The sequence below is a fragment of the Hyperolius riggenbachi genome, chromosome 3 (genome assembly GCF_040937935.1).
Source record: "Hyperolius riggenbachi isolate aHypRig1 chromosome 3, aHypRig1.pri, whole genome shotgun sequence".
Classification (NCBI taxonomy): Eukaryota; Metazoa; Chordata; class Amphibia; order Anura; family Hyperoliidae; genus Hyperolius; species Hyperolius riggenbachi.
This window is the reverse complement of record NC_090648.1, coordinates 106,571,051-106,592,485: the sequence shown is the minus strand read 5'-3', so window position 1 is coordinate 106,592,485 and position 21,435 is coordinate 106,571,051. Positions and strand designations below refer to the sequence as shown.

Here is a 21,435-nt window from a genome sequence, read left to right as displayed (position 1 = left end):
TGTTTAAACAAAATTAGGTAGGTGCATAAATTTGGGCACCACAAAAAAGAAATGAAATCAATATTCAGTAGATCCTCCTTTTGCAGAAATTACAGCCTCTAAACACTTCCTGTCGGTTCCAATGAGAGTCTGGATTCTGGTTGAAGGTATTTTGGACCATTCCTCTTTACAAAACATCTCTAGTTCATTCAGGTTTTAAGGCTTCCGAGCATGGACAGCAGGGGCGTAACTAGAAATCACTGGGCCCCCCTGCGAATATTTGGATGGGCCCCCCCCCATAGGTGCCAAATAATCGTAATGGGGCAGCGTTTCACTGTAAATTAATTGTAAAGTGGGCAGCATTTCACCAGACAATCGTAATGTGGGCCAGAAAATCATAATGTGGGCCAGAAAATCGTAATGTGGGCAGCAGTCACCAGAAAATTGTAACGTGGGCAGCGGTCACCAGAAAATTGTAACGTGGGCAGCAGTCACCAGAAAATTGTAACATGGACAGCATTCACCAGACAATCGTAATGTGGGCAGCGTTCACCAGAATATCGTAATGTGGGCCAGAAAATCGTAATGTGGGCAGCGTTCACCAGAAAATCGTAACGTGGACAGCATTCACCAGACAATCGTAATGTGGGCAGCGTTCACCAGAATATCGTAATGTGGGCCAGAAAATCGTAATGTGGGCAGTGTTCACCAGAAAATCGCAATGTGGGCAGCAGACACCAGAAAATCGCAATGTGGGCAGCAGTCACCAGAAAATCGCAATGTGGGCAGCAGTTACCAGAAAATTGCAATGTGGGCAGCAGTCACCAGAAAATCGCAATGTGGGCAGCAGTTACCAGAAAATCGTAATGTGGGCAGCAGACACCAGAAAATCGCAATGTGGGCAGCAGTTACCAGAAAATTGCAATGTGGGCAGCAGTCACCAGAAAATCGCAATGTGGGCAGCAGTTACCAGAAAATCGCAATGTGGGCAGCAGACACCAGAAAATCGTAATGTGGGCAGCAGACACCAGAAAATCGTAATGTGGGCAGCATTCACCAGAAAATCGCAATGTGGGCAGCAGTTACCAGAAAATCGCAATGTGGGCAGCAGTTACCAGAAAATCGTAATGTGGGCAGTGTTCACCAGAAAATCGTAATGTGGGCAGCAGACACCAGAAAATCGCAATGTGGGCAGCAGACACCAGAAAATCGCAATGTGGGCAGCAGTCACCAGAAAATCGCAATGTGGCCAGCAGTTACCAGAATATCGTAATGTGGGCAGCAGTCACCAGAAAAAAAAATGCCCCTGTAAAAAAAAAACCAAAAAAACAATTCACTTACCTGTCAGCAGACTCTCCCGGCCTCTGGTGCGCAGCTCCTCCAGTGACGATCCTCCTGTGCACTGCAGCACATCTCCCGCGCTGAGTCTGACAGGCAGAGTGCAGGGCTACGGCAAGATGGCCGCCGAAGCCCTGTAGTGGAGACACAAATAGTCTCCAGGGCAGGGCTTCGGCGGCCATCTTGCCGTAGCCCTGCTCTGCCTGCCGGAGGAATATGCAGGCTGCTGGAGCGGGGCTGCGGGGAATGAACTGGCGCAGCGTCTATTAGACGCTGCGGCCAGTTGAGCACCTTGCTGGGGGGTCCCGAATCGGGCGGGGGCGGCAGCGCTCCCCCCGCGCACAGTGAGCGGGCCCCCGAGCAGCCCCGGGCCCCCTGCGGCTGATGGGGTCGCATCCCCGGTAGGTACGCCGGTGATGGACAGCTCTCTTTAACTCACACCACAGGTTTTCAGTTATATTCAGGTCTGGGGACTGAGATGGCCTTTCCAGAACGTTGTTCTTGTTCCTCTGCATGCATGCCTTAGTGGATTTTGAGCAATGTTTAGGGTAGTTATCTTGTTGAAAGATCCAGCCCCAGTGCAGCTTCAGCTTTGTCACTGATTCCTGGACATTGGTCTCCAGAATCTGCTGATACTGAGTGGAATCCATGTGTCCCTCAACTTTTACAAGATTCCCAGTCCATGCACTGGCCACACAGCCCCACAGCATGATGGAACCACCACCATATTTTACTGTAGGTATCAGGTGTTTTTCTTGGAATGCTGTGTTCTTTTATCTGCATGCATAATGCCCCTTGCTATGCCCAAATACCTCAATTTTAGCTTCATCAGTCCACAGCACCGTATTCTCAAATTAAGCTGGCTTGTCCAAATGTGCTTTAGCATACCTAAAGCGCATTTGTTTTTGCTGTGGGCGGAGAAAAGGTTTCCTCAGCATCACTCTTGCATACAGAATCTCCTTGTGTAAAGTGCACTAAATGGTTGAACGATGCACAGTGACTCCATCTGCAGCAAAATAATGTTGTAGGTCTTTGGTGCTGGTCTGTGGGTTGACTGACTGTTCTCACCATTTGTCGCTTCTGTTTATCCAAGATTTTTCTTGGTCTGCCACTTCGAGCCTTAACTTGAACTGAGCCTGTGGTCTACTATTTCCTCAATATGTTCCTAACTGTGGAAACAGACAGCTGAAATCTCTGAGACAGCTTTCTGTATGCTTCCCCTAAACCATGATGGTGAACAATCTTTGTCTTCAGGTCATTTGAGAGTTGTTTTGAGACCCCCATGTTGCTAATCTTCAGTGAAAATTAAAAGAGGAGGGAAACTTACAATTGACCCCCTAAACATACTCCAATTTGAGTTCCAATAATTAGTTCTGGAGGTTTTGGAATCAATAAAATGACAACAGTGCCCAAATTTATGCACCTGCCTAATTTTATTTAAACAACTATTGCGCATTTTCTGTAAATCCAATAAACTTAATTTCACTTCTCAAATATCCCTGTGTGTGTCTCCTACATGATATATTTAACTGACATTTTTTACTTATTTATACAGGAGAATCATGACGTTTAACAAGGTTGGCCAAACTTTCGCATCAGAGTATATCCCAAAAGAATCATAAGAACAATTCAAATTATTTAAAAATCATAGAAGGGTAAGCAACTCCACTGGGATTAATATTCAGAAAAGTGGGTGGAGCTTACAAAAGCCAATCAAAATTCACCTATTGATTTTCAAGGGGAATATGTAATTCCTGCAATTCTTGCACTGTTAATGGCACAAGCCTCAAATCTGGTACAGTTGGTCATTGGGTGACTGGGGTTCAAATTCAGAAAAGGGGGTGGAGCCTCAAACAGCCAATCCGATTTGTTTTATTATAATGCAAATTAATTGATGCCAAAGACCACAAAGCTCACAAACTTGGTCATTTAGTAATTGTGTATTAGGGTTAGAAAAAGTGGGTGCAGCCAACACCTGCCAAATACATACCCGGGCAATGCCCGTTCATCAGTGGCCAGCGAAAAATACAAATTTCACTGCGAAAATGTAAACTGCAGCCATTCTTACACTGTTAATGGTAGGTTTCTCAAATGTTGCACAGTTGGTCACTGGGTGATTTGGATTAGTACAGTGATGTGAAAAACAATTTGTCCCCTTCCTGATTTCTTATTCTTTTGCATGTTTGTCACACTTAAATGTTTCTGCTCATCAAAAACTGTTAACTGTTGGTCAAAGATAACATAATTGAACACAAAATGCAGTTTTAAATGATGGTTTTTATTATATAGTGAGAAAAAAAACTCCAAAAAAAACTCCAAATCTACATGGCCCTGTGTGAAAAAGTGATTGCCCCCCTTACTTCATATCAAAGAACAGGAAAAAATCTGGCACTGCATCAAGATTTCTTATTTTGTCAAACAAATCCATTCCATGGTGTCAACAAAATCTTCTACTGACATACCCTTCCAGAGTCCTGGCTGTGGGGCAATGTGGGGGCGGCAGCGGCCTGCCTGACGACCGTTTCGCTCAACGAGCTTCCTCTGAGGCTCCGTGCGCGGTGTTCACCCCATTATGGGGAATTTTATACTCACGGGCGAAATCTCCGTGTTCCGGGCACGTAACGCCGCTACGTATCACTTCCTGTTGACGCCGGCCGCGCGCACGCGTCCCATTGGACGCGTGTCACGCGTACCTCCAAACAGGAAGTAAATCCGCGTCACCTCCCGCCCCAGTCCGCCATGCACATGCGTCCTATTGGACGCACGTCATGCGCACATCAGGACAGGAAGTGTATGCGTTCCACCGTGGATAGCTTTGATCCAATACATGTTTGGATCTCCGTATCCTCCACAAGATGGTTCTCAAAACATACAGAAAGGCCCTGTATACCTACACTTTCTAATCTATACAGATTTACAATAAAAACATACTTTTAATTCCAACCTTTTTCTTAAAAAACTGTGATTAAAATGTATACTCCTAGGTATATATTCAAAATCTAATGTACATCATATCTAATTTGCTTTATCACGATTTACATTTTCTCTTACACAAATGGGGGGAGAATTTTAAATCTAGTGGTGCACAAATGATGCTGTCTGGTTTTTCTAAACCCTATAATTTCCACTATATATTCCTTCTCTGGATATTTGAGCACCATATATGTAACTCTCCCACATTACCCCGTTTGATTGTACATTATTGTCTAAAAACATAATTCAGTGCCCTGGGCTAATTTCACTTATCACAACATGGTACATAAACAAATAATTCCACTCCACTAAGGATCTAGGAAGCATTGCATGTCTAGGTGATCATGCAAACCTAGAGGTCCCATAGCATCACTATCCACTATCCACCTACTCTCCTTCCTCAATAATAATTGCTCTCTATTCCCTCCCCTATTCGGGACAGGTACTTGTTCCAAACCTGCAAAGGAGAGACATCATGTTGGATCCCAATTATGTTCACTTCTACAGTCAGTGGCGGCTCCAGCTTCAGATTTTTGGGGGGGCTCAAAGGGGGCACAAGGGCTGGCAGGCCGGGCTTGGCGGGGGGGGGGGGGGGGGGGAAGGGGGGGTGTTAATTGGGCGTGGTCATGATGTCATGTAGGCGGGGCTAACTGTAATGTAGTTGTACCAGCTAACGTAGTTACATTAAAAAAATGAAGTAAACGCACACAATGACAGATAGCCTTTCACCAGTAAATGCACATAAGAGTCAGCTTTTCACCAGTTAATGCACGTAATGACAGACTGCATTTCCGCAGTAAATGCACATAAGAGACAACTTTTCACCAGTAAATGCATATAATGACAGACAGCGTTTCCCCAGTAAATGCACATAAGAGACAACTTTTCACCAGTTAATGCATGTAATGACAGACTGCATTTCCCCAGTAAATGCACATAAGAGACAACTTTTCACCAGTTAATGCACATAATGACAGACAGCATTTCCCCAGTAAATGCACATAAGAGACAACTTTTCACCAGTAAATGCACATAATGACAGACAGCCAGTGTCCCCAGCATAGGTAGCCAGGTGTATAACTGTCCCCAGTATATGTAGTCAGGCTGGTGGTGGACTGGGGGCCCCAGGGCACCTCAATCCTGACTGGTGGTGGGCTGGAGGCCTCAGGCCTGCGTGGCTGGTGGTGGTCTAGGGGCCCCAGAGCAGCTCAGGCCTGGCTGGTGGTGGTGGGCTGGGGGCCCCAGGGCAGCTCAGGCCTGGCTGGTGGTGGTGGGCTGGGGGCCCCAGGGCAGCTCAGGCCTGGCTGGTGGTGGTGGGCTGGGGGCCCCAGGGCAGCTCAGGCCTGGCTGGTGGTGGTGGGCTGGGGGCCCCAGGGCAGCTCAGGCCTGGCTGGTGGTGGTGGGCTGGGGGCCCCAGGGCAGCTCAGGCCTGGCTGGTGGTGGTGGGCTGGGGGCCCTAGGGCAGTTCAGGCCTGGCTAGTGGCGGTGGGCTGGGGGCCCCAGGGCAGCTCAGGCCTGGCTGGTGCGGTGGTAGGCTGGGGGCCCCAGGGCAGCTCAGGCCTAAATGGTGGTTAGGTAGGGGCCCTAGGGCAGCTCAGGCCAGGCTGGTGGTGATAGGCTGGGGGTCCCCCAGGGCAGCTCAGGCCTGGTTGGTGGTGGTGGGCTGGGGGCCCCAGGGCAGCTCAGGCCTGGATGGTGGTGGTGGTGGGGTAGGGGCCCTAGGGCAGCTCAGGCCTGGTTGGTGGTGGTGGGCTGGGGGCCCCCCCAGGGCAGCTCAGGCCTGGATGGTGGTGGGGTAGGGGCCCTAGGGCAGCTCAGGCCTGGCTTGTGGTGGTGGGCTGGGGGTCCCCCAGGGCAGCTTAGGCAGACCTGGTGGATGGTGGTGCCGGGCTGGGCTCAGCTCAGGGGGCACCTCAGGCCTGGGTGGTGCAAAAAAAAAAATTGGGCAATTGGCTGGCTGGACACCCACCTTGAGCAGCTGAGCTGGCTTGAGTCTTCCTCAGAGTTCCTCCTGCTGCTGCTGAGCTCTGGCTCGGCTCCAGTCCGACTCCCGAGTGGCTCGGACATTTCCTGTCCTGTGCTGGGTGGGTGTGAGCGCTGGCTCTGGCTAACAGCCAGTCCAGCTAAGTGATGCCGACTGTCTTCGGCCATCGGCGGCAAGTTGCTGAAGCTGTCTGGGTGGGCGGGCCAGGCGAGGTGACCAGCTTTATACAGCACCAACGCGTACCCTTGCGGGCTGCTCTGCGTGGCTGCCAGCCAGCATGTGACCCGGGTCGAGGGTAGTGTTGGGCGAACATCTAGATGTTCGGGTTCGGGCCGAACAGGCCGAACATGGCCGCGATGTTCGGGTGTTCGACCCGAACTCCGAACATAATGGAAGTCAATGGGGACCCGAACTTTTGTGGTTTGTAAAGCCTCCTTACATGCTACATACCCCAAATTTACAGGGTATGTGCACCTTGGGAGTGGGTACAAGAGGAAAAAAAAATTTAGCAAAAAGAGCTTATAGTTTTTGAGAAAATCGATTTTAAAGTTTCAAAGGGAAAACTGTCTTTTAAATGCGGGAAATGTCTGTTTTCTTTGCACAGGTAACATGTTTTTTGTCGGCATGCAGTCATAAATGTAATACATATAAGAGGTTCCAGGAAAAGGGACCGGTAACGCTAACCCAGCAGCAGCACACGTGATGGAACAGGAGGAGGGTGGCGCAGGAGGAGAAGAAGGCCACGCTTTGTGAGACACAACAACCCCGGCCTTGCATGAGGGCAAGAAGCGTGCGGATAGCATGCTTTGTACCGCCATGCAGTCATAAATGTAATAAAGATAAGTGGTTCAATAAACAGGGACCACGCGGCAACGCTAACCCAGCAGCAGCAGACGTGATGGAACAGGAGCAGGCGCAGGAGGAGAAGGCCACGCTTTGTGAGACACAACAACCCAGGCCTTGCATGAGGGCAAGAAGCGTGCGGATAGCATGCTTTGTACCGCCATGCAGTCATAAATGTAATAAAGATAAGTGGTTCAATAAACAGGGACCACGCGGCAACGCTAACCCAGCAGCAGCAGACGTGATGGAACAGGAGCAGGCGCAGGAGGAGAAGGCCACGCTTTGTGAGACACAACAACCCAGGCCTTGCATGTGGACAAAAAGCGTGCGGATATAGCAGCAATGCTTTTTGCCGCCATGCAGTCATAAATGTAATACAGATGAGAGGTTCAATAAACAGGGCCCGGAAACGCAACACCATCCCAGATGTTCATTGGTCATGTTACTTGGTTGGGGTCCTGGAGTGTTGCGTAGTCATTTCCAATCCAGGATTGATTCATTTTAATTTGAGTCAGACGGTCTGCATTTTCTGTAGAGAGGCGGATACGCCGATCTGTGACGATGCCTCCGGCAGCACTGAAACAGCGTTCCGACATAACGCTGGCTGCCGGGCAAGCCAGCACCTCTATTGCGTACATTGCCAGTTCGTGCCAGGTGTCTAGCTTCGATACCCAATAGTTGAAGGGTGCAGATGGATGGTTCGACACAGCTACGCCATCTGACATGTAGTCCTTGACCATCTTCTCCAGGCGATCGGTGTTGGAGGTGGATCTGCACGCTTGCTGTTCAGTGGGCTGCGGCTGCATGGGTGTCAGAAAATTTTCCCACTCCAAGGACACTGCCGATACCATTCCCTTTTGGGTACTAGCTGCGGCTTGCGTTGTTTGCTGCCCTCCTGGTCGTCCTGGGTTTGCGGAAGTCAGTCTGTCTGCGTACAACTGGCTAGAGGAGGGGGAGGATGTCAATCTCCTCTCTAAAGTCTCCACAAGGGCCTGCTGGTATTCTTCCATTTTGACCTGTCTGACTCTTTCTTCAAGCAGTTTTGGAACATTGTGTTTGTACCGTGGATCCAGAAGGGTATAAACCCAGTAATTGGTGTTGTCCAGAATGCGCACAATGCGTGGGTCACGTTCAATGCAGTCTAGCATGAATTGAGCCATGTGTGCCAGAGTCCTACCAGAATCCTCATCATCCTCTTGTGAGCGTTGTGATAGTTGTTGTGATGCATCATAGTCGTCACCTTCCTCCTGGTCTGCTTCTGCTGACCATTCGCGTTGAATTGTGGAAGTCCAACGTGCACCGCTCTGGCCCTCGTCAGTGGTGGCATGAAATTCCTGCTCCAACTCCAGCTGTTCCTCCTCCTCTTCTTCGTCATAGCTGCTGGGGCCAGCGTTCCCTGAGGCGGATGGCCTGATGTTGGTACCATCACGCTGATCGTTTTCTCCTTCAGATTCCCCCAGTTGCATCATGACAGCTGTTTCCTTGATTTTTAACATCGACCTCTTCAGTAAACACAGCAGTGGTATGGTAATGCTGACTGAAGAGTTGTCACTGCTCACAAGCAACGTGGATTGCTCAAAATTTTGGAGGACTTGGCAGAGGTCCAACATGTTGGCCCAATCGGATCCACAGAAGCTTGGCAGCTGGCCGGATGCGCCTCGGTACTGCGCCGTCATGTACTGGACCACTGCACTCTTCTGCTCGCAAAAGCGGGCTAGCATGTGCAGCGTAGAATTCCAGCGCGTAGGGACATCACACAGCAAGCGATGGTGGGGGAGATTGAAGCGCTCCTGCATCTTGGCGAGTGCCCCCGAAGCAGTACTGGAATTTCTACAATGTTTGGACACTCGACGCACCTTCAACAGCAGATCGGGCACGCCTGGGTATGTCCTCAGGAACCGCTGAACTACTAGGTTCATCACGTGCGCCAGGCAAGGGATGTGTGTCAGCTTAGCCAACCTTAAAGCGCGAATGAGATTACTCCCATTATCACACACAACCATGCCCGGTTTCAGGTCCAGCGGTGCCAGCCACAAATCCGTCTGTTCCTTTATTCCCCTCCAAATTTCCTCCCCTGTGTGCTGCTTATCCCCAAGGCAGATGAGCTTCAGCAACGCTTGCTGACGCATGCCAACAGCTGTGCTGCACTGCTTTCACGATCCTACTGCTGCTGGGTTAGCGTTTCCGGATGAGGTACAGCTTTGAGATGCGTTGGAGGAGAAGGAGTCAGAGAGGTAGGTGCTGCTGTTATCCAGTGGGAGGGACGGCGGTGCAGCTGTTTGTGGCGTGGGCAACACCCGTGCCGTAGCAGGTGAGGAATCGCTGCCAGGCTCCACAAGGTTCACCCAGTGCGCGGTAAGGGAGATGTATCGACCCTGGACGAACGCACTCGTCCAGGTGTCAGTGGTGAGGTGAACCTTGCAGGCAACGGCATTCTTCAAGCTTCGGGTTATTTTGCTGACCACGTGCTCATGCAACTCAGGCACTGCAGAGCGTGCAAAGTGGTAGCGGCTGGGAACCACGTAACGTGGGATGGCCACTGACATCATGCCCTTGAAGCTGTTTGTCTCCACCAATCGATATGGCAGCATTTCGCAGGCCAGAAGCTTGGCTATGCTGGCTGTTACTGCCACGGCCCGGGGGTCATTTGCTGGCAATTTCCTCTTGCGCTCAAACATCTCCGACACAGACAACTGAACCGTAGCGCTGCACACGGAAGGGCTGTTGGTTGTTGTGTTTGATGAACACTGGGAGACCTCAAGAGCACTACTCCGGAAAGTGACAGTGTCAGCGTCGTCTGATGTTTGTGAATGTTGTGAACCACGCAATGGCTGGGCTACTGCTGCTGCTGAGGCGGGTCTGGTGAACCCAAGGGAGGCAGTGTTGTTTCTGGTACCCTGTCCTGACGCGTTTGCCCAAAGAGTGGGATGTTTGGATAGCATGTGACGGCTCATGCTGGTGGTGGAGAGGTTGTTAATATTTTTCCCCCTGCTCAGGCGGGTCTTGCACACCTTGCAAATCGCCATGGTAACATCCTCAGTGCAGTCTTCAAAGAAAGCCCAGACTTTGGAGCACCTGCCTCCTTGCTGGCGATTTCTGTTTGCTCCTCTTTTGCCTCTCACTTGAACTTCCACGCTTGTGGTGCCTGAAATTGCGCGCCGCCTACCTTGTGGCACAAGGCGAACTCGTGCAGCAGTGGGTTCTTCAACAGACTCATCTGTGCTGCTGCTACGACGGCGATGTTCTCGTTCACAAACAAAATCTGGGTCTCTGTCCACATTGTCCATACCCTCCTCTTCCATCTCCTCAAACTCGTCATATGTCATTGTGGGCCACCGCCGTGGAGTAGAGCTCCCCACAACAACCTCTGCGCAGCACACTCCAACGTCGTCTTCCAGATCTTGTCGGCCGACCTCCTGCAATTGCAACCCCTCCTGCCCAAATTGCTCTGGGATTTGGGTTTCCGAGTCCTCTTCGGACTCGCCTTGTATTTCAGTGCGCGGTGCATTTCCCACAGTTAACGGTTGTGAATCCAGGCACAACATTTCTGGCTGTTCCTCCATTGACCTTTGAAAGGTGGAAGTTTGTTGGGCTGGGAATAGCTCCTGCGAATACCCCATTGTGTCCTGAGGTAATTCATCGGACTGGTTATCTGGCAGTTGTGTGCGTGGTGTCGCTGCCGGTTGTGTCAGCTTTGTGCCCACTGGCTCCTTGTAACTGGCTGAGGACTCGGACCTCGTGCGTGATGTGCTGGTGCTGCTTAACCCACTGCTGGACGCTTGAGAGGTCATCCAAGTAATTATCTGGTCCTGTTCTTTTGGATTTGTGAGGGTTGTTGTCCTGGACAACATGGGCGGTATTGAGTGGGTTTTCTTGGGTGCTCCCCTGTGGCCTGTACGTGAACCGTCAGGGGAAACACCTCTTCCCTTGCCCCTCCCTCTTTCACCGGATTTCTTCCTCATTTCACTTATCCTTACAGTACACGCTGACTGGCAGCAGTACAGTGGCAGTACAGAAATGCTATACAGTACCACTATTCCCAGCAGCGACACAGAGCACAATGCTATACAGTGACGGGTGAGCGGTGTACCACTATTCCCAGCAGCGACACAGAGCACAATGCTATACAGTGACGGGTGAGCGGTGTACCACTATTCCCAGCAGTGACACAGAGCACAATGCTATACAGTGACGGGTGAGCGGTGTACCACTATTCCCAGAAGCGACACAGAGCACAATGCTATACAGTGGCGAACGAGCGGTGTACCACTATTCCCAGCAGACACAGAACAGTACACAGAATGCTATATAGTGTGGCTGAACGAGCGGTGTACCACTATTCCCAGCAGACACAGAACAGTACACAGAATGCTATATAGTGTGGCTGAACGAGCGGTGTACTACTATTCCCAGCAGACACAGAACAGTACACAGAATGCTATATAGTGTGGCTGAACGAGCGGTGTACTACTGTTCCCAGCAGACACAGAACAGTACACAGAATGCTATATAGTGTGGCTGAACGAGCGGTGTACCACTGTTCCCAGCAGACACAGAACAGTACACAGAATGCTATATAGTGTGGCTGAACGAGCGGTGTACTACTGTTCCCAGCAGACACAGAACAGTACACAGAATGCTATATAGTGTGGCTGAACGAGCGGTGTACTACTGTTCCCAGCAGACACAGAACAGTACACAGAATGCTATACAGTGTGGCTGAACGAGCGGTGTACCACTATTCCCAGCAGACACAGAACAGTACACAGAATGCTATATAGTGTGGCTGAACGAGCGGTGTACTACTGTTCCCAGCAGACACAGAACAGTACACAGAATGCTATATAGTGTGGCTGAACGAGCGGTGTACCACTGTTCCCAGCAGACACAGAACAGTACACAGAATGCTATATAGTGTGGCTGAACGAGCGGTGTACCACTATTCCCAGCAGACACAGAACAGTACACAGAATGCTATATAGTGTGGCTGAACGAGCGGTGTACTACTGTTCCCAGCAGACACAGAACAGTACACAGAATGCTATATAGTGTGGCTGAACGAGCGGTGTACTACTGTTCCCAGCAGACACAGAACAGTACACAGAATGCTTTATAGTGTGGCTGAACGAGCGGTGTACTACTGTTCCCAGCAGACACAGAACAGTACACAGAATGCTATATAGTGTGGCTGAACGAGCGGTGTACCACTGCTCCCAGCAGACACAGAACAGTACACAGAATGCTATATAGTGTGGCTGAACGAGCGGTGTACTACTGTTCCCAGCAGACACAGAACAGTACACAGAATGCTATATAGTGTGGCTGAACGAGCGGTGTACCACTGTTCCCAGCAGACACAGAACAGTACACAGAATGCTATATAGTGTGGCTGAACGAGCGGTGTACTACTGTTCCCAGCAGTGACACACAATGACTGGGGGGGACCCTGGCTAGCGTGGCTGGAGCGCGAACTACCCTGCCTGCCTACCCAAAGCTAAACCCACAGACAAATGGCGGAGATATGACGTGGTTCGGGTATTTATTTACCCGAACCATGTGACAGTTCGGCCAATCAGAGCGCGTTCGGGTCCGAACCACGTGACCCGTTCGGCCAATCACAGCGCTAGCCGAACGTTCGGGGAACGTTCGGCCATGCGCTCTTAGTTCGGCCATATGGCCGAACGGTTTGGCCGAGCACCGTCAGGTGTTCGGCCGAACTCGAACATCACCCGAACAGGGTGATGTTCTGCAGAACCCGAACAGTGGCGAACACTGTTCGCCCAACACTAGTCGAGGGCGGTGACTGATCGCTGGTGGTCATACTGACAGTCAGCGCCAGGCCCTCCTCCCAGGCTCCAGTCCAGACAGTCCTCCTCCTCCTTGTGCGAAGCAACTTGCCACGGTGAGGGGGGACTTTAGCAGGGGCTGATGAGTCGCCAGCTGGGGCTGAAGCCTGGGTAAGCCCCAGTGTGGCGCCGCCCTCTGTCTACACTGTTCAATCAATCTACTACAACCTTTCCCCGTTCTTACTGATTTCACGTGTTCCTGTATGTGTTCTCGCATTTCCCTTGTTGTCATACCGATATAAAACCGGTGACAGGGACACCAGATAATGTAAACCACGTATTTTGTGCGACATGTTATAAAGTCCTTGGTTCTATTCTCTATAGGTCCCACTCTCAGGTATTTCCCTGGTTGCATTTGTGGACAGAGGGAGCATCGACCACATCGATAGTTCCCCCTCTGTCGCAATTTCTCTAGCCACATCGGTTCTCTAGGCGTCTTAAACTCTGTTGCTGTTAATTTACTACCCAGGGTGGGCGCTCTTTTAAATTATTATGTTTTTAGGCAATAATGTACAATCAAAGGGGGTAATGTGGGAGAGTTACATATATGGTGCTCAAATATCCAGAGAAGGAATATATAGTGGAAATTATAGGGTTTAGAAAAACCAGACAGCACCATTTGTGCACCACTAGATTTAAAATTCTCCCCCCATTTGTGTAAGAGAAAATGTAAATCGTGATAAAGCAAATTAGATATGATGTACATTAGATTTTAAATATATACCTAGGTGTATACATTTTAATCACAGTTTTTTAAGAAAAAGGTTGGAATTAAAAGTATGTTTTTATTGTAAATCTGTATACATTAGAAAGTGTAGGTATAAAGGGCCTTTCTGTATGTTTTGAGCACCATCTTGTGGAGGATACGGAGATCCAAACATGTATTGGATCAAAGCTATCCACGTTGGAACGCATACACTTCCTGTCTTGATGTGCGCATGACGTGCGTCCAATAGGACGCATGTGCATGGCGGACTGGGGCGGGAGGTGACGCGGATTTACTTCCTGTTTGGAGGTACACGTGACACGCGTCCAATGGGACGCGTGCGCACGGCCGGCGTCAACAGGAAGTGATACGTAGCGGCGTTACGTGCCTGGAACACGGAGATTTCGCCCGTGAGTATAAAATTCCCCATAATGGGGTGAACACCGCGCACGGAGCCTCAGAGGAAGCTCGTTGAGCGAAACGGTCGTCAGGCAGGCCGCTGCCGCCCCCACATTGCCCCACAGCCAGGACTCTGGAAGGGTATGTCAGTAGAAGATTTTGTTGACACCATGGAATGGATTTGTTTGTATGTGAATGGAAATTAAAACTGACAAAATAAGAAATCTTGATGCAGTGCCAGATTTTTTCCTGTTCTTTGATATGAAGTAAAAGATATCTATTTAATCCATCTGAGCACGCAAAAGGTGATACCCTGTACTCTGATACCAGGAAGTGAAACCCTCCCTAAGGCGGATATCCACTGTGCCTACTTCTTTTTTCTTCTTTGCAACTAAAAAATAACTTAACTGTGGTTTATCACACCTGAGTTCAATTTCTGTAGTCACCGCCAAGCCTGATTACTGCCACACCAGTTTCAATCAAGAAATCACTTAAATAGGAGCTATCTCACACAGAGAAGTAGACCAAAAGCACCTCAAAAGCTAGACATCATGCCAAGATCCAAAGAAATTCAGGAACAAATGAGAACAAAAGTAATTAAGATCTATCAGTCTGGTAAAGGTTATAAAGCCATTTCTAAAGCTTTGGGACTCCAGCGAACCACAGTGAGAGCCATTATCCACAAATGGCAAAAATATGGAACAGTGATGAATCTTCCCAGGAGTGGCCGGCCGACCAAAATTACCCCAAGAGCGCAGAGAAAACTCATCCGAGAGGCCACAAAAGACCCCAGGACAACATCTAAAGAACTGCAGGCCTCACTTGCCTCAATTAAGGTCAGTGTTCACGACTCCACCATAAGAAAGAGACTAGGCAAAAACGGCCTGCATGGAAGATATCCAAGGCGCAAACCACTTTTAAGCAAAAAGAACATTAAGGCTCGTCTCAATTTTGCTAAAAAATTATCTCAATGATTGCCAAGACTTTTGGGAAAATACCTTGTGGACCGACGAGACAAGTTTAACTTTTTGGAAGGTGCGTGTCCCGTTACATCTGTTGTAGAAGTAACACAGCATTTCAGCAAAAGAACATCATACCAACAGTAAAATATGGTGGTGGTAATGTGATGGTCTGGGGTTGTTTTGCTGCTTCAGGACCTGGAAGGCTTGCTGTGATAGATGAAACCATGAATTCTACTGTCTACCAAAAAATCCTGAAGGAGAATGTCCGGCCATCTGTTCGTCAACTCAAGCTGAAGCGATCTTGGGTGCTGCAGCAGGACAATGACCCAAAACACACCAGCAAATCCACCTCTGAATGGCTGAAGAAAAACAAAATGAAGACTTTGGAGTGACCTAGTCAAAGTCCTGACCTGAATCCTATTGAGATGTTGTGGCATGACCTTAAAAAGGCGGTTCATGCTAGAAAACCCTCAAATAAGGCTGAATTACAACAATTCTGCAAAGATGAGTGGGCCAAAATTCCTCCAGAGCGCTGTAAAAGACTCGTTGCAAGTTATCGCAAACGCTTGATTGCAGTTATTGCTGCTAAGGGTGGCCCAACCAGTTATTAGGTTCAGGGGGCAATTTCTTATTCACAAAGGGCCATGTAGGTTTTGAGTTTTTTTTCTCACTAAATAATAAAAACCATCATTTAAAACTGCATTTTGTGATCAATTATGTTATCTTTGACTAATAGTTAACGGTTTTTGATGAGCAGAAACATTTAAGTGTGACAAACATGCAAAAGAATAAGAAATCCGGAAGGGGGCAAATAGTTTTTCACATCACTGTACTTTTTAGTACTTTTTTTTCTCTCTTTCCACTCACCTCTGAGCTTCACTCTTGCTGGGTAAGAGGCGGAGGACATGGGCACTACCGGTCCTGCTCCATATCAGCCATGGATTGCAGGCTGCGTGAGGATCAGCTGTTGAGGATCAGCTGTTCGGGGCAATGTGTTGTGCGCAGGTATGGAGAGGCAGCACGGAGTTCCGCTGGTCTGCCGCCGCTGCCTCCAGATCATCACGGTCTCCACCTGCGCCGATCACCGCAGCTCGTCACCCAGGACGGTTCCCAGCGGTGAGGACCCCCTCAGGTGGCTGGAAGCTGCCGCTGGAGGAAATCAGGACGTCGCATGGAGGAGCCCACAGCCATCCCCCTGCCACAGTTCACAGCGGCCTGAAGCCGCTGCCATGGAGACCCGGACGCCACAAGGAAGGCCCTCCCCCCCCCAGCTATCAAGCGTTGCAAATGGATCCAGGCCAGCGGAGGGTCACAGCTGCTCCCAGCCTCTCACTGCACGAGGGACACGCCACGGCAGGCCCCATCCACCAAGGCCGGAGGATCCTTTTGTCTACCTGGATTCCCATGGTCCCTGGAGCTCGGACCTTTCTCCACCAGTCCTGGCTCTGTATGCTAAAGCTGTCAGAAGCACAGGGTCCCATCTGCCTGCATCCACCATAGATCCCTGCACAACAACTGGGCCTGCATCCACCATAGATCCCTGCACAACAACTGGACTGGACTGGACTGATGGCCGGACCCAGGGGTGCTTTTCAATCTGCAGCCCCATGGACTCTGCCTCTGTCTCTGTCTCTCTCTTCTTGCCTTGGTCTTCTCTTTGTCTCTCTCAGCTATCCTTTCTCTCTCTCTTTCTCTATCCACTCTTTCCAGGACACACTGCGGGGCATCTGGAGCTGCTGTGGAGCGCCGCCGATAGTTGGCAGGCTGCTCCCCTCACATAGCACTCCAGTTTTCCCCACGCGTCCTTCACTACAGTTACTGGTAATATGTATATATAGGTATATGCTTAATTGTACTACTGTACCTGATTGTATGTGTTGAATTACTGCATGTGTTTGTACCATCTCCGCCCCTGTATGAGCCAAAAATAATTCCGGGGACAACCCCCATTGTACTTGGCGAAATAAATTTGATTCTGATTCTGATTATTATTCAGAAAAGTCGGTGGAGCCTACAAAAGCCAATCAAAAGTCACCTATTGATTTTTCAGGGGAATATTTAATTGCTGCCATTCTTGCACTGTTAATGGAACAAGCCTCAAACCTGGTACAGTTGGTCATTCTGTGACTGGGGTTCAAATTCAGAATAGGGGTTGGAGCCACAAACAGACAATCAGATTTGTTTCATTTCAATGCAAATTATTGATGCCAAAGACCTCAAAACTCACAAACTAGGTCATTGAGTAATTGAGTGATTGTGTGTTAGGATTAGAAAAAAAGTGGGCGGAGCCAACACCAGGCAAATTCATACCCGGGCAACACCTGACCATCAGCTAGTAAACATATAAGAGAGAGAAAGGGTAGTGGACCATATACTTCACTTAGATTTGAAGTGACAATGCCTTAAGATAATATACCATCTACCAAGACAGTGATGACAGGGCTGTTCAAAGAAATATGGAATCAACATGTAAACATTCAAAGTAAACCATGTGCTCTTACCCAATCCTGCAATCTCTGATGTGTGCGCTATCCTCCTATGCTCCTTCACTACTCATACTGTGTGTAATCTCAGTGTGCCAAAACATAGTAAAACAGTGTCACAGACATTTGTGAGTGTGACAATACCCCTTTGTTGGCCACTGTGTGCTGCGTGATCAACGTGTACTGTTACTGTGTTATACCAACATCCGTGTGACCATACTGTGTGTTATAGGTGATCTCAGTGTGCCCCCCCCCCCCCCAAAAAAAAATTATATTTGTAAATTGTGACAATGAAGATGAGGGAGGATGGAAAATACCTCATGGGGGGTATTAGTTAGGTCTACTTTCAGTAATAACTCTCAAGCAATCAGAAACTACATTTATAGGGTATTTACTAGTACCCATAGCCATAGGTCAGCGATGACTAACCTTGCCATTCCAGCTGTGGTGGAACTACTATGAGGCATTGCAATACTCTGACAGCTCTAAGCATAACTCGGGGAGGCAGAGGCATGATGGGATTTGTAGTTTTGTCACAGCTGGAGTGTTAAGGATAGCCATCACTTCCATAGGTGAAGGATAAATAAAGCAGGCAGGGCCGGCCCGCTCATGAGGCGGGGTGAAACATTTGCCTCAGGTGGCACATCTGGTGGGGCGGCACCCGCCTGTCCGTGGGTGGGGGGCCGCCCACCGAGCGGGAGGAGTAGCGGGCAGAAAGGGGGTATTGGGCCTAGCGGTGGGGAGGGGGGTCGGATCCCCCCTCCCTCGCCTGGGTCCCCCGATCTGCGCTCCCCTCCAGCTGTAAATAGTTAAGTACCAGCGGCAGCGTATAGATTAAGAGGCAACGGGCGGGGATCACTCACCTTTTCCGCGTTCCAGCGAGCGCTCCACTGACGTCACTTCCTGCAACGCCGCCCACTTACTGGGCGGCGTTGCAGGAAGTGACGTCAGTGGAGTGCTCGCTGGAACGCAGAAAAGGTGAGTGATCCCCGCCCGTTGCCTCTTAATCTATACACTGCCGCTGGTACTTAACCATTTACAGCTGGAGAGGAGCGCAGATCGGGTGACCCAGGTGAGGGAGGGAAGGTCCGACCCTCCTCCCCACCCGCGGGGGGGGGGGGGGCGCGATTTTTTAAAATTTTGCCTCAGGCGGCAAAAAGTCTAGGGCCGGCCCTGAAAGCAGGCCATACACTGGCTCGATTCGCGGCCGTTTCGACAGCAGATTCGATCCTGGGATCGAATCTGCTGCCAATAGTTTGCGGTAAACGCAGCCGCCGATCCGATTTCCTCCCGAAATCGGATCGGTCCGTCGATCGCGCCGTGCGGGAAATTACCCTCGATCGCCCGCGGGTAAAGTGCGCGTCGTTAGCGGCGGCCGATCCGATCAAGTATACATTACCTGAGGCTGGCTCCGGGCGTCTTCTCCGCGCTGCACGGCTCTGTTCCGGCTCCATCCATCCCGGCGCTTCCTGTGTCACTGCAGTGACCAGGAAGTTCAAATAGAGTAACACAGGAAGCGCCGTAATGGAGCCGGAACAGAGCCGTGCAATGCGGAGAAGATGCCCGGGAGCCAGCCTCAGGTAATGTATACGGGGGGGGGGGGGGGGGGGGCAGGCGGCAGGAGCAGCTCAGCAGATGGTGAATCGGTTTCAGGCTGAAATCGATTCACAATCTGTTTGCAGTAAAGGCAGCCATATGATCCCTCTCTGATCAGATTCGATCAGATAGGGATCTGTCAGCTGGTCGATCTAATGGCACATCGGCCAGTGTATGGCCACCTTAAGAGTCCACTGTATGTCTGAATGGAAAATTGCTTTCTGCTTACCTGATCCCCAGTATGTTAGGCATTGACTCTGGAGAGTGGGACACTTTCCATTATAGCAGTGACCATTTCCATTACTGCAGGCGAATCCATTCATACGGAATCTATCAGCCGGACACACGGAGGACTTCCCATCGCACATTTCAGACAGGTCACAGTCATCTTTTGCTTCTCTACATAGCGACCCTGCTTGCTTTAGCTGGGGAAGAGAAAGCAAACAAGATCTGGATGATGCTGACTTTTACCTCTCTTGAGTAAGGGTGAACAGATTATTATCCAATCATGCAAAGCTACACTGACCCAGGAAGCTAAAGCCGTCCTAGCAAATTAAAGCCACATACAACTAATCAGTTAGCCAGCAACTGTGTTAGTTAACCAGCAGCCCCAGCACACTGACTGGCCAGTTGTTAGTTTAATTTGCTAGCATGACTTCCTATGGAGAAATATCTGCTCATCCACAGTGCTGAGCAGGGCCGAGGCATAGGCTGGAGAGGCTCCAGCCTCAGGGCGCAGTGTAGGAGGGGGCGCACAATTCATTCAGCTGTCATTCCTAATTGTGTTTGAAGCAGAAAGAAATAAGAAAAGGGGATACATAGCATTGACTGCAAGCCAGATAACTAGATATTAAGGTGCTGGGGAGGTTGTGGGCCCTGTGACCCTCTTAGTCTAATAGCAATCAGTGTGTGATGGCTGGTGTGGGAGGGATGGAGGGGCGCACTTTGGTGTCTTAGCCTTGGGTGCTGGAGGACCTTGTCCCTGCTCTGGTGCTGAGTGATAAGCATACTGATTTCCATGCTTGTCTGCATGCCTAAATTCTGACAGTAATACCCAATACTAAGTAATACTCATTTGCTTCTATAAACATGGCCGGCGTTACCATAGAGGCAAAGGGGACAATCACCCCATGGCCCCAGAGCCATGGGAGGGAGGGACAGCAGCCGGCTCAGGGGCCCTGGGGGGGAATTTGGCTGCAGCAAAGACCCGCTTTTTGTTTGGATGTCTGTTGGGGGAGGGGGGGGAGAGTAATTGTGCCCTGGGGATCCACTGTTACTAGAACCGACTCTGTCTATAAACAATGGTCCCCTACAGGTAATCTATATACTTGGATGTGTGTTTTTTTTTAATATAGGTCCCTCCACATCGTTTAACACAATTACCTTCACTATCTGCATATGTATGTTGTCATTGTCAGCATAAGTGGGTACAGGATATCACAATGAATGGTGTCACCCCAACATGCAGACATTGTATAACTCTACATGGGCTAGCCTAATCCCCCCTTGCATTATACTCTGATAATCTTCCTCTCTCCTTTACTTAAAGTCAATCTGAAGTGAGAAGCATATGGAGGCTGCTATACATATTTCCATTTAAACAATACCAATTGCCTGGTAGAGATGGCCTGGTGAACGGTTCCCGGCGAATTTTGGTAGTTCGCGTTCGCGGATGAACGCAAACTTTTCTGGAAGTTCGGTTTGCCCCCATAGTGCATCATTAGGGTCAACCAGACCCTCTACATCACAGTCAGCAGGCACATTGTAGCCAATCAGGCTACACTCCCTCCTGGAGCTCCACTCCCCCTTATAAAAGGCAGGCAGCGTCAGGCATTGAACTCACTCGTGTGCCTGCAGTAATTAGAGAAGAGAGAGCTGCTGTGCAGAGACCTATACGGAAAGCTTAGTCAGACTCTTGTAGGCTTCTTAGCTTGCTCCTGGCTGATTCTTATTGATAAAAAAGCACCCCTCAACAGCTCTTTTGAGAGCTAATCTTGTTCTTGTGATGTATTTTTTTTTGTGTGTGTGTGTGGCCCACTTGCATTATATACAGCTCTGTCAGTCAGTCACAGCTGGCCTTAGACCCCTTGGTGGTAATTACTACTGTGCCAGGTGCAGATTTGTAATACCCATCACCTGTTGTTCACTTCAGTGCACCCACCTACCCACGTGAGCGCACACAGTGTCCCTGTTAGGGATGATCGGAAAGAGCAAATTCCGTTCCTCCGGAATTCGCAGATTCCACCAGCGCTGAGTTCCGTCGCTATGAAGATTCCGCCGTATTTTTGCAAAAAAATTAAAATAATCGCAAATGGAACCTTGTTTA

At 49.6% G+C, this 21,435-nt stretch overlaps 1 protein-coding gene across 2 annotated transcripts in view; it reads right to left on the bottom strand.

Annotated features, from left to right (window-relative positions):
• LOC137561088 (zinc metalloproteinase-disintegrin-like halysase) overlaps window positions 1–21,435 on the bottom strand; it is a 136,234-nt gene that overhangs the window by 22,183 nt on the left and 92,616 nt on the right. For both annotated transcript variants that reach the window (XM_068272331.1, XM_068272332.1), the window contains exon 14: window positions 19,339–19,534. In XM_068272331.1, coding sequence (XP_068128432.1) covers window positions 19,339–19,534 — 196 coding nt within the window. The remainder of the gene's footprint in view (window positions 1–19,338; window positions 19,535–21,435) is intronic.